The sequence below is a fragment of the Centroberyx affinis genome, unplaced genomic scaffold, assembly GCF_046629955.1.
Source record: "Centroberyx affinis isolate AG114_WGS23_722 - 3 ecotype Tasmania unplaced genomic scaffold, CSIRO-AGI_Caff_v1 ptg000291l_1, whole genome shotgun sequence".
NCBI lineage: Eukaryota > Metazoa > Chordata > Actinopteri > Beryciformes > Berycidae > Centroberyx > Centroberyx affinis.
Genome location: NW_027278970.1, coordinates 105,967 through 119,870, shown reverse-complemented (window position 1 = coordinate 119,870; position 13,904 = coordinate 105,967). Strand labels below are relative to the sequence as shown.

At 43.2% G+C, this 13,904-nt stretch overlaps 1 protein-coding gene across 1 annotated transcript in view; it reads right to left on the bottom strand.

Annotated features, from left to right (window-relative positions):
* Window positions 1–13,904, bottom strand: part of LOC139640758 (collagen alpha-1(XXIV) chain) — a 137,648-nt gene that overhangs the window by 58,384 nt on the left and 65,360 nt on the right. Inside the window, exons 17-24 of the mRNA XM_071514940.1 lie at window positions 12,233–12,286; window positions 9,296–9,340; window positions 7,723–7,776; window positions 6,856–6,900; window positions 3,882–3,935; window positions 2,840–2,884; window positions 1,567–1,620; window positions 147–191 (exon numbers count right to left, since the gene is read on the bottom strand). Coding sequence (XP_071371041.1) covers window positions 147–191; window positions 1,567–1,620; window positions 2,840–2,884; window positions 3,882–3,935; window positions 6,856–6,900; window positions 7,723–7,776; window positions 9,296–9,340; window positions 12,233–12,286 — 396 coding nt within the window. The remainder of the gene's footprint in view (window positions 1–146; window positions 192–1,566; window positions 1,621–2,839; window positions 2,885–3,881; window positions 3,936–6,855; window positions 6,901–7,722; window positions 7,777–9,295; window positions 9,341–12,232; window positions 12,287–13,904) is intronic.

The following is a 13,904-nucleotide window of genomic DNA, read 5'->3' as shown; positions in this document are numbered from 1 at the left end:
TATGCTGGGTGTGTGTTGCACTGTGGATGGGGTTGATGTTCATATGCACACAGTCCATTATGAATGACATAAAATACACCACCAACATCATACTTGAACATAGCTGAACCTCATTCAACACACGTGCAATAATAATTGATACTCACCCTCAGACCAGGGAAGCCACCAATGCCAGTCCCACCAACAGGCCCCTGTGAAACATCACAGCAACATCCTAAGTACACAGGACAGGACACTTACAGTATTGCATCATTCCCCATACCCAAGGCTGCCCAGTGAGTTGTTTTGTTGATTGAGGAAAGTTGATTGAAGAAACCTACAATTATCAAAATGTCACGCTAAATCTTTTGCATCCTCATGCACAGGGCTCCTGGATGTGTTCCAATAACATCTTTTACCTGCAAAGGTCTCATCAATAGGTTTGAAACGTATTTATTTTATTATTTTTACCACCTGTTGTTCTAAACTGTTAGACATTCCCCTTTCCCCCCATAACCACATGACATCAAATCTGCTGCCAAAGCACCACCTAAGCCCTTCCAAATGCCAGAAACACCTTTTTATACATAAAATGCAGGCACATATACACATACTCGGGAATAGACAAACAGCATGAACATGGTGAGATTATAATGTGCATCCACATATCTTACATACTGACGCAATACAGCCAGAATTTCAAAGGCCCTGTTGTACTGTTAACTACTGTCTTTGATGTCCCTTTTGTGTAAATACAATACTATTTTTAACTGCCACAGATCAAACAGAAAAAGCAGGAATCTAAAACATGACACAGATCATTTGCAGCATATTCTGCCGGTCCAATAAACTGCTGGGCTGATTAAACTCTGTCCAAGTTAGTAATCTTAGTAGATTACGTATCATTTCAGCGATGGCTTTACAGGGCTACAGGCCCCTTTGTCGAGTTCATTTTGAGAACGACAGAGAGGGAGAGAAAGAAATGATGGAGCGAGACAGACAGCCAGACGGAAAAATAGTAGAGAAGTATTCTAATCTAAACCATGAGCTCACTGTATGGTGCCGTTCTGATGTCATAGGCCTGCAGTATGTGACTATATGGGAGACATACTATCTTGTGTCACACAATTGTAGGTGGCACAGCATATCCTACAACGAGTGAGGCACTCCACCTATACAAACTGTAAGAATGGGGAAAGAACAGTCACTGGGCATGAGCAAGAGTTGGATGTTCACATTTGCCTATTCAGTGCCATCTAGCTACATTTAAATGCACACTAATGTTCCCTTAATAATCAGGATACTCACTTGATTTATAAGATGGCACATGTAAATGGCATATCCCATTTAAGATAACCTGGATGTGCTCTGGTGCAGCTATGAGAACTAAGGTATAGAGAGGTTTTGTAGTATCACAAATCTCCAAAGCAACCACAGCTGGTGCCATCATGGAGGTCCAGTGGAGAAATGGCTGTGTGCAAATAATGCCTTTATATAAAATGCAGGCAAGAAAAAGAGATAGGCTAGCTTAAAGTGGAGGACAAACAGGAGGAGGAAAAACAACAGGATGCGGACCACAGTTCTTACCTCATTGCCATCAGGACCAGAAGGCCCCCTCTCCCCCGCATCACCAACCACACCCTGTGGAAGAATTAAACTTCAGTTTAACAACTTCAGTTAAAGATATGACTGAAGAGAGTCAGGACATCCTCATTCCCATCATACCCTCATTTTGCAGCATGTGCCACTTATATGCAGGTGAGTGATCCGCTGTGTCAATCAAGTCATGAGTTTGTCAAACAGGAAGAGCATCTTGCTTTTTATTCATCTCAGCTTTATCATCCAACTGTGATCTTATTATCTGTCAATAGAACTGGTCCACAACTGTCTCGACCTCCTTTATTCATACCCATCCTACCGTGCAAAGCATCCTAATTTCAACATTTACCCGTGCCAGTTAGGGGAGAAAAAAGCGGTGGAATGCACGCCGCATTTAACCTGCATTTCTCCCAGATGACTGATTAAGAACAAATTTGTATTAACATGATGCAAAGCCAATTGCTGTTTAAGCATGCAAGAGTAGCCTGGCAGCGTTTTGCTGAAGCTTGGGGTCAGGCTTACAACAACAGCCTCTGGGCCACGCGACTATGATCCAATGAGCCCGGCAGCGTTCAGCGTTCCAGAGAAAAAGCCTTTGATAATCCAGCTTCACTTCAGCACAGACACTGGGCTGCCTGCCCGCTTGGCACCTCGAACACAGAGGAGCTGATACTTGTTTTTAAAACATTAACTTTTTTTCACAGTGTGAGGGCCCAACCTAGATATTCCATCTGTCTCCATCTTAACCTGTTTTTTTTTTTTCAATGCCACCCTGGAACAAACCTAAATACCATCAAACATCTCTAATGTGATTGGCCACATGCAGAGTTTTTTAATCCTCTGAAGGAGTTATGTATCTTGTCTTTTGTCTCTGTATTGTTTAATCACTGGCACCGTGTCCTGTTGCCTTAGCTCATTCAGAGAACATGCAGCATACAGATGAATCTCTGTTTCATATGCCTGGAGCTTTCTGTGTATAAAGTATTGCTATTTTAAGAGGACATAATGTACACACTTATGGGGTTGCATAACACTCTGGCCAGCATTTCCTTCCTTCCTCATTTTCTCTTCTGTCATGACCACTACTGATGTGTACCAGATGAGATAGAGTGGACAGTCGCCCCTGCAGCTGCCCCCCAAACTGCTGTAGCAAATTACTTTTTCCCCCACAGTTATTGACAGATGATAAAGGCATATATTTGTCCCTGCAAGCCTCTTTCATGGACTGTCTCAGATTTCAAAGTGTTGACCCCATTATTACCTGTCTTCCTTTGGGACCGGGCTTGCCAACAGGACCAGGAATGCCCTAAAAAAATTAGGAGGAAACATAACTCAGGTGAGAGAGTCAGAAGGCAGATTTCTATCTATCTATCTATCTATCTATCTATCTATCTATCTATCTATCTATCTATCTATCTATCTATCTATCTATCTATCTATCTATCTATCTGTCTATCCACCCTCCTTAAATATTAGCTGCTGAGAAAATACCGTGAAATTGGACATGAAGAGAGATGGCATAGCATGAGCCAGGATTAAAAATTGTTTAATCACAGAGCATGAAGGGCTTCCCAGGCAAAAGTCCAGTTGATGTTCACCAAGGCACATAAAGCCAAAAAGTTCTAACAGAGCCATAAAAACTGGGAAAACCGTCCAGTCAGCATTCAGCGGGGCACATCATGCCAAAAAGTTCTAACAGGGCCATAAAGACTGGGATCTCCTCAAGACTGGGATCTCCACAAGACTGGGATCCCCTCAAGACTGGGAACTCCACAAGACTGGGATCCCCTCACAAGAATGAGGGAATTCGTTGTGATGTCATTCAGGCGCAGCATTATGGAAAATTTTTAATTTTCCTAACATTTTTCATCTGTATCAAATATTTTTTTAATCTATAAATGAAGGCTTTACAATTACTGCCAAGCATATTTTGCTTTTGCCTAATGACTCAAAAAAGAACAGGAAAATTAATGGTCTACAATTGGAAAGATGTTCTGACAAACGTCTGCAAATAGTTAGCCACTGAGAATCTAACAAGATACACTGGAAGAGAGCTGACTGCAACAAATGCTTAATGTAACAATTTGATGAGAGTTGGCATCTGCCAAACCTCAGACAGGGATGTAATCAGTACAAGACAAAGGAGCAGAAAATAAACAAAGAGAAAAGGAGAAAAGTTGAAAACATTATTAGAAATAAATGGGAATGGGAGTGTGAATGATGTGTCCAAAACCACAGAAGTTATGATAAAAAAAAGATCACACCTTCATGTGCCTATAATAAAAAAAAAAAATAGCACTCACTCTCTCGCCTTCCAGCCCCGGTGGCCCAGCTACACCAGGAGGCCCGATGAAACCCTGGAAAACAGCAATAGCGCATACTGCATATTACAGGATTGTGCTGTATATTACTAGTGAATAATTTTTAACACTGTGAGCTGTCATTATGGCATTCTTTTAATGACCAGGTTAGTTCTACTTAGTTGAACATTACTGAACAAATATGTGCATAAACCTCCCTCAAGCTGTTCTTAGTGAAACCATTTGGTAAAACAAGGGTTAAAAAACATTATTAGTATAGCACCTCACTAATCTGGACCCTTCTGCAGTGGAGGGTGCTATAACTAGTGAAATGTAACTACTGACTCACTCTCAGCAGCATGATTTAACATTGTATTCAATGTTAGCCATGAAAACTGAAAACATAAGGACATATATAACATGCAGTATAGGTTAACATGACAAGCTTCAGAGGCTGCAGAAATACCTAAGGATTTGGATCTTAAGCTCTTCAAAGCATCATAGGACTGTGAGTTATGGTGGGCCTGTCTGTCAGGTGGATACTGTACAGTGTTGGGTGGTAACTTTTACTCAGTAATGAATAGTGAATAGTGCAACACATTCATACTTCAAATTCAATAACAATACAGTATTTTAGTTATTATATCGTAACCAATCCAATTTTCTCTCTTAATGTCTGTCTGTCACAACCACACTTTCTATTGAAGTTACCTACAATTTATTATCTTATCTTAACGTAAGTTGTTGAATAATTATTTTGTTCAACAATAATTTTGTTACTAGTATGTATACCCCTCTCTCACACATTCCCTCTTTCCCTCCCTACCTCCCTCTGTGCAATGTGTGTCAGTCAGTGAAGGTCTTCCCTCGTTAAACAAGCTCTATGATGTAATATTAGGAGAACATTGCTATCTGATTGGTTCACTTTCAAGATCATTCTCCTCCGGAATCACAACCTTATCGTCGTGGAGGGGTTACTGTGCCCCAGTGTCCCTGGGAGCTGTGCTGTCGGGACCCTTGTACTTCTGGTAGGGACAAGTACCAGGGACAAGTGCTTAGTACCAGAGAGCCTTAGGCTAAGTCGCTGATCAACTTTGTAGTTGTTTGATCAGACCTGAGTCCATATGTTCTGGACACTCAGGTGAAGAAAGGAGCTGAGCTATTAACTGATCACCATCTGGTGGTGAGTTGGATTAGTTGGCAGGGGAGGCTGCCAGACAGACCTGGTAAACCCAACCATGTAGTGAGGGTGTGCTTGGAATGCCTGGTGGAGGACTCTGTTCGTAGGAGGTTGGGGACATGGAGTCGGAATGGACCTTGTCTAAAACCTCCTTTGTGGAAGTGACTGAAGACTTTGGAGAGGCTTTCAGGAGGTTTTGGCATGCCATTCGGAGAGGGGAAGAGGGAAAGGCAGGACATCATTCAGGCTGTTGTCAGCAGGGGAGGGGGAAACGCTGACCTTGATTGGGGAGAAATTTGAGGTTGGAGGGATGATTCTGAGGAACTCCTAAATCTGACAGACATGTCCTCTGTTCAGGAGGCAGTGCTGTAAGATTGTGGAGGTTCTGAGTCCATCTCCTTTGCATATGTTCTGGATATCATTGGGTGACATGGTTGACATGTCTATTCAGTATGTGGATTTCAAGGTGCCGCAAAATCGGGTAAAGTGCCTTTGGACTGACAGACTGGCACATGTAGTATCCCCATCTTCAAAAAAGGGGATCATACTGCTCAGTCTCTCTGGGAAAGCCTATGCCAAGGTGCTGGAGAGGAAACTCCGGCTGATGAATTCCATCCTGGTCACGGAACAATGGACAAGCTTTTTACCCTCTCACCGATCATCAAGGGGTCATGGGACTTTGCTAATCCTGTTTACATGTGTCCTCTGGATCTGGAAGAGGCCTATGACTATGACCCTGAGGTATCCTGTGGGAGGTTCTGCAGGAATATTGGGTGCCAGGCCTGCTGCTGTTAGTGTCTTTACACACTTGGATCAAGAGCTGTGTTCGCATTCTTGGCATTAAGTCAAGCTCGTTCAAGGAGAGAGCTGAAGCCACAAAGCAAAGCAAAGGTCTCGATTTACCTATCGATTTCCATTCCAACCCTCACCTCTGGTCATGAGCTCTGGGTAGCAACTGAAAGAGTGAGATCACAGATACAAATGGCTGAAATGAGTTTTTTCTGCAGGGTGGCTGGAAGAGGGTGAGGAGCTCAGCAATCCGGAAGGACCTTGAAGTCGAGCCATTGCTCCTCTGCATTGAGAAGAGCCAGCTGAGGTGAAAAGTACACCTGCTAAGGATGCCCCCTGGGCACCTTCTTTTGGAGATATACCAGGCAAACATACATTTTCACTGGCTCAACTGCATATACAGTATATATCTGCCAGAGTCACTGAAGACTACTGAAGTTTTTCCATGCTGGAGTAATAGAAAAGGTTAGGAGATTTCTTAGGTCTTTCCCACCTATAGTAATTTGAGTAACTCTCTCTCACTCACTCCCTATCTGTGTATGTCTGTCTCTGTCTCTTTTTCACCCTCCCTGTTTCACTCTATCCCAGCTCTCCTCTCTTTCTCTGAGCTGCAACATTCCCCCTACGTCCCTTTTCTCTCTAGCTCCTTTGCCCCCCCTTCCCCTATGCTTTCATACTTTCGCTGCTTTGTTTGTCTTCCCTCCTCTTCTCCTCTCTCTCTGTTCTCCTGTTCTTGGGGCATTCCTGCTTCCTGAGGAATGATCCACAGCGAGAGGAGCCAGACAGGCCCGGTTGAGAGACAACGCAGACCCCAGACCAGCCCCCACGAGGAGTCTGCAGCTCCCATCAGCCGGTATGTCAGAAACACAACTCAGATCCTGGGCCAGCCCCTCTGGAGCAGGGCTGCAGGCCTGACACTGTCCTAATCCTTTCAGGAAATGAAGTATTCACTCTGGCGCTGCTGAGGGAAAAGAGGGCAGACAGGCGCAGAGAGCGAGTTGTACTTACACGGACACCTTTAGGCCCTGGGTTACCTTCTGGCCCAGCCAAGCCCTGCAACAAAGGAAAGACTCTGATGAGGAGGGGGTATTGTCATAGTACGCACAGGCTCAGTGGTCGTATTTCCCATGGCAGGGAAAACCTAAACACATCAGTCACACAACGGCGTCAGTTTGGCCTGATAAGAGAGATACAGTAGGCTTGATTGACAGACAGCTAACAGAAAACACATGCTGTTCATACTTCAGGTCGCAACATTATACTTCCTGGTCCGCCTTGCTGGCAATGCACATGGTTTAAATATTCCAAAAGTCCACACATTGCACACCCAAAAAAATCCGTCACAATTTCATTCATTTATTCAGTTCATTGTCAGGGCCAAAGTTTACTTCCTGATTCTAAATATAAGGTGGATGGGAGAACAGAAGGTGGCATATATAAAGTTTTTCAGTATTCTGGGTGCAGTGGCTCTTTTTTGGGACTATATCTGAGGTTCTTTCACTACAGGCTCGTTCTTTTCAGGCCCACACAGGACAAGAGCACTAGTATGTTTTAATGAGCCTGGGTCAACGGGTGAGACTGAATTTATTTAGCTTGGCTTCCTGGCTTAAAAAAGAAAAGATTAGGAACCTCTCGAGTATGTGATTACTTATACTGTTAAATTGTGGGCAGAATGGTAAACACCCCAAGAGGATGGAGGAATTATGTTCATTGTTTACTTCCTGATTCCAAACACAAGCTGGATAGGAGCACAGTGTGTACTATAAAATAATTGTTTATGTTGCTGTGTCTATATATTCTTAATGGAATTGATAAATAGCAGTGGAGAACCCAAGAGGATGGATGGAGGAATCGGAAGCGTATTTTTCACTGCACCTGCCTGCCAGGGTAACCTGCAGCCCCGGCCTCGCCTGAAGGTCCTGGCACGCCCTGCAGCAGGGAGGAGAGAGAGAGAGAGAGAGAGAGAGAGAGAGAGAGAGAGAGAGAGAGAGAGAGAGAGAGAGAGAGAGAGAGGGGAATAGGGAGATTAGATGGATGGATAAAGTGAAAGAGGAGAAACACAGACCTCTACCAGCGCTGCCAACTGAGGAATAAAACAAGCACTGTTCATCCCCTCCTTCCCCCTTCTCCTCCCCTCCCACCCTGTCTAGTAACTGTACCAGTCCTACTCCCTCCCCGCCCCAACCCACCCTGACCGGCTCGCTATAGTGGGCTTTCAGCTCACTGTTAAAATTACACTTTACAATTTAAGAATTTAGTTGACGCTCTTATCCAGAGAATTCCCTTCACCCCTGAATCACAGAGCCTGAATGGGTAGAATCAGCAGTGTTTAAACCATATTCATTATTGAGCTGCCATTCATCTGGGACATTTAAAAGTGCATTAAGTAAGTAAGTAATTCAATCTGCAAGGGTTTGATAGGATTGTTAATCAAAACCAGTGGCACAACTATTACTTCACCAGGTGCCGAGATTTCTGGCTTTCAAACACTCATACTTTCCATAACCCCACCTCCACCTAGTCACATTTTCAATATTTCAACGATTGACAACGCTGCTACGAGTGAGCAACCAGTATTGTAACAAAATTTCATTCTCAAGCCAAAAAAGCTGAAAAAGAGCTGGGTCAAAATGTTGACCAAGCAGTATCACTTTACATCATGATATATTACCTCTTCGAAAAAAGTTTCTGTTGGATCTCTGCTCTAATTTGCTAGCTTACTTGTTCTATCGTGAAAATGCAACTTATATTTTCGTCAAGGCTACCATAAACTGTACCTGTTGACGTTAGGTTTAACAAAGAAAAATACCATGATACACCAGGAAGGGATCTTTGTGTCCACTGTAACGCTATGGTCTGAAGCCTGGCTAATCAAAGGGACAGAGTGGCACCTGGCATTGAAGTAATCCCAGCAGCTCATAGAAATTAACGGCTTCCTTCTTCCATAAGCCGCTATGCTTTGCGCACTCTGATTTGGACATGTGTAGAGGGTCTGTGTTACGGGGCGTGTTAATTGTTAGCATTTTGATGAGGTGAAGAGTTTTTCCATCACGGAGAGGGGGATAAACGGAGGATAAAAGGAACCGCTGACTAGAGGGGACAGCTGAGGGACTGATGTAACTGGCTGGTGACGCACAAGGCACAGCTGTGTGTGTGGTGTGTGTGGTGTGTGCGTGTGTGTGTGTGTGTATGTGTGAACTCCATTTCTGTGTATGTATTCGCATGCTGTGACCTAGGAACACAGAGTGGCATCAGAGCAAGTATCAGAGAGTATGTGTCTCCAATCCTTGATTTTAGGGCTTGCATTGCTCGTCACATGTGGCCCGTCAGTGCTAATGAAAACTGATGAAGTCTGGCAAAATGAGACGAATGTGGTTCACCACACACAAACACACACACACTCTCTCTTGCAAAACACACACACACACACACATACAGCACCACTTACTTGTTCTCCTGGTAGTCCTGGTGGTCCTGGATAGCCTTTAGGACCCTTGAAAACAGAGCAAAACAAATGTGTTTTAAGTATATTTCACACAGAGACATCACACTTCAAACAATATGGAAAACAAGCAAATAGGGCAAAATTATAACAATCATAAAACCGTGATCCTACATGAATAATGAGAATAATAGTACAAATTGCAAGAATAGTACAAACTGCACAAACTGCTTTACATTGTGCTTGTATGTGTATATGTGCAAGCATATGTGTGTATTTTTAGTATGCAATCATCCCGAAACCAGACACCTGAGGGACTTCAAGGGATCCAGGATACATTCTGGAGCTTCCTTCCTGCAGCCAGCAGTCTGGTGCCACCCTAAAGAGCCAAGGTCGTGGTGAATGACCCTTGACCTGGCCTGGTCTCGTTTGGGCATAGCAGGCTAATTCTGACTACAAATCCCAGAGTGGCATTTAAAAACGTGTTTAGTGGTCAGTGTCAAAGATCCACATTTTTTGTATTGCTTTTCTAGGGGGGAGAGAGAGGGGGCAAGGTACGATGGGATGGGCTGGTGCATGTGGTGTGTGTGTGTGTGTGTGTGTGTGTGTTATACTACTTTCATAAAAAAAAACAAAAAAAAAAAACACAGAAACACATATGCACACTGACACAAATGGTAACGCACACACAACCACAAACATATACAAACACACTTCTTTTGTGTCATAATAGTGTGGAAACAATTGACATGATCTTAAACTCTAAATGATATAATCACAAATATTCATATGAAAACAATAGATGGTATCTTGTTTGTGCTGCATCAAAAATAGTCCTCATTATAAAATGACTTTGAGGTTTTATACCTTCTGGCTTCTGTTGTTAAACTCCATGATAAATTCCATTACTAGAACACAGCCAACAGGATGCTGCAAGATCCAGGTTATCCATATTGCAGAGAATAGGCTCATTAAAAACACATTACTACTCCTGTCCTGTGGGGACCAAACAGTAACCAGTCCATGACCCATTCTGGATCCAGGCCAATAGTTTCACAAACATGGCTCTAATGCAGTGAACAAAGAGGGGGAGATTAAAAAAACGAAACTCTAATACAACACAATTAAAACGTAACAACTTTCTATAAAATTAATGCACAATTCAATAAAAGTGATATAGCTCTTTGAAAAGTTGGCTCGCTTTAATCCACAGTTTTGTCCCGCTGCCAAATCCTGCATTTAGTTAAACAAGCACTTATTCTTTGTAAACTAAACAGGATTTATTGTTCGTTAAATCTGAGTTTTTCTTCTCTTAAGCCCTTTTATTTTTCCCTTTGACGTGATTATCAACAACAGATGTTTATAGCTCGAAAACACAAGGTCAGGGCCGGGTCAGTATCTTTTTGGGACAGTGAACGGGACCATTGAGTCCTCCGAGTGCTTCCGAGGTTGTGACACATGAACCTTCACACTCAATAAAAGGCCCACTTGGGGGTGAAGAGCTTAGGCCCCGAGCCAGTCATTTCCTCTGAAAATACTTGACGGGGGCACAGTTCATGTGCTGGGTATATTAGGTTCAGCTACTGCAAACACTGGGCGGGCCTCCTGGGAGGCAAGGTGAAGGCCAGCTATGTGGAGACAAGACTCAGAGCTTCAACAGGAGGCTACATGGTTGTATAGTCGTAGCCATCTGGGCGGCGGGGCGGCCTAGAGAGACCGTCCTGTAGCCGAAAGGCCATGGGTTCGATCCCAGCCGTGTGTCCTGTTGAATGTCAGCTAAACTCCCAAATGTAAATGCGAACAGGCACCGAGTGTGTGTGTGTGTGTATGTGTGTGTGTGTGTGATGGACAGGGGAAAATGCCTGTGTCTTCCATTTGATTTAAGAGTGTGTGCATGAAATTCTTCTTCCTTTGGCATGACGACAACTCATCAGAGGAGGCATGAGGTATTGTGCGTGTCACTGAAGCCCTGACCCCGGCCAGAGTGCCTTTCCTCTTTCGGACGACCTTGACCTCAGGGCCTATCGGGTTCAGGTGCGGCAGGAGCCTGGCCAAAGACATTGTACCAGCCAGCCCAGAATGAGAGAGAGAGAGAGAGAGAGAGAGGGATAGAGACACAGAAGACAGAGAGAAAGGCTGAGAGGCAGAAAGGGATATAGAGAGGCATACAGAAACAGAAGGAAAGAAAAAAGACTAATAGGGACCCAGAGGAGATACATGCAGAGAGAGAAGGAGAGAGATGAAGAGAGAAAGAGGCTGATAGAACGAGAGACATGGAGTGACAGTGAAGAAGAAAAGATACAGTAAGTGATGAAGAAAAATGAGCAGCCATGGAGAAGACAGACATAAAGTCAGAGAGAGTGAGATTGAGAGAGACAGAGAGAGAGATTGATAAAGAGAGAGAGAGATTGAGAGGGGGAGACAGAAGCAGGCAGACAGAGCAGGGTGGGCTCCAGGCTCTCTCTGACTGGGTAACCCAATACTGACCAAAGTAAGGGTTCTGTTGAGGCCTCAGCTAATGTCTGTGGCTAACACATAGGGGGATACACAGTGGGAACATTGATACAGTGTGTGTGTGTGTGTGTGTGTGTGTACGCGTTTGTACGAGTGTGCATGCTGCTAACTCTTAAGCTAACACTTATACCTACTTGCCATACTTCCTACTGTCTGACATCAATACAGAGTATTTTTAAGAGTTTTTGAGGAGATTTTTTTTTAAGATTGTACCATGGAAATAGACAACAAGAAAGTGAGGTGAGGTGTGAAAAATATGGTTGTAAAAGTACAATAGGAGCAGTAAGCCCATGTATTCTTTGTGAGTTTAGTAGCCTAAGTGCATCAGCAAACTGAGCTATTCTGACTCTGCTACTTGTTTCGGACAGATTCTGTTTCACGAATCAGCTGCTGGTAAAAACACAAGCAGGTAAACATGTCAACTCTTACCAGTGGACCTGCAAATCCATCCTGACCGGGTAGACCTGGAGGACCTCTGTCACCCTGGGAACAAATGGAAGAGAGAGCAACCAGGTTAGCATAACACTTGAGAGAGAGCGGGATGCAATGCACGCCGTCATTGAAGGGCTACACTGACCTTTTGGGAGTTTGGCCAAAAGGGTTTTACCCAATATGTGACAAGAAGTTTGGCACCTAAATCATCTCTGTGTCTCTGTCAGATAGTTCAGTCCGGTGCGCATGCTAACGCTTTAGCATACAGTATGTTAAGAAATCACCGGCAATTAGCATTATCCTAAAAGTAAGAAAATGAAAACTTGTAGCAGCTCTCAGGGTAGATGATTAGTTCATTTTAATGACATGCACCTAAATCTGCCAGGCTTGTTTAGAGGATTGATAAAATATATAAAAAATGCACTCTATGGAACTGGTTTCAATGGCAGAAGATCTTTCTTCCCGTGAGACTTCGAACGTGATTTGATTTGTTTACACAGGAAGTGAACGAATTTAGCGAGACAGCAAAAGTTTTTGCGCTGTTGACTCATAATGGCCTTCACTAATGATGAAGAGTGAGATTTTGTTTCAGCAGTTATGAATCTACATGAATCTTACCAAAAAGTCTATCTTCATACTTCATACTAATGCTAATCAGCTAAGATTACTGAGCATACTGTATGCTAAAGTGTTAGCATGCACATTGGACAGAGCTATCTCCAGAGACAGAGGAGATTTTGGTGCCAATCCTCTCGTCAAATATTGGGTATTTATCTCATTAATTGAATTTACTCACAAGCAATCCATATATACTGGGTAAATTAAATCAGGTGCAAATAACTTTATTCTGAGTGAATCTTAATTTCAGATCAAGGTACATATGTGAATGAAAGGGCATGATTTGTAAATCCCTGTAAAATATCATAATGTCAGAGGGGAAAAGAACTTCATTTTCACAGGTGAGACAGGTGTGTATAAGTGAAGAGTAACAATAGCTTTTAATGGTTTGAAAAGAAAAGGGCAAAATGTCTGGTTTAAAAGCGCTGTGGTACTTCAGTGTCTACCATCTACATTAATGAGCTCTTGTGCAAGTTGTTTCTAATCAAAAACATATGCAGAACAATATTAAGCTATTGTGAAAAATCTGATTAAAAGTGAGGTGAGAAGGTGAATGGAGATGAAAAAGGAGATTATTACTGGCAGACATGCTAAGAGAGGGATAAGGATGGATGGATGAAGAGATGCTGGCCCACAGACAGCAGTTAGCGGTGCCTGAGGGCAATTACTAACCACTACTGCAGAAGTGAAAGACTTTTACTATAGAGTGATGGAAGGTCTGTGTTAATGGGTGGGGATAATACAAGGATTAAGTCGGATAATCCTGGACACACACTATATGATTTTAGTCATCCTTTAACACCAATTTGGCTATTCCACGAAAATTTTGAAGATTACATTGAACATTCCTCTTCGTAGTTTTTCTCAGAGGCTTTCGAGGATTGTCTAGATCTTGAGAATTTGGCTGGGACAGACAACAACAGACAACAACTTAATTACTTCAAGAAATCTTCCAGTATGGCTCAGAAAACAATCAAATTATTGTGATGACGGCTGGAAGTAAGACACAGAGAGACAGAGGGGAGGGAGAGAGAGAGAGAGCGGGAGAGAA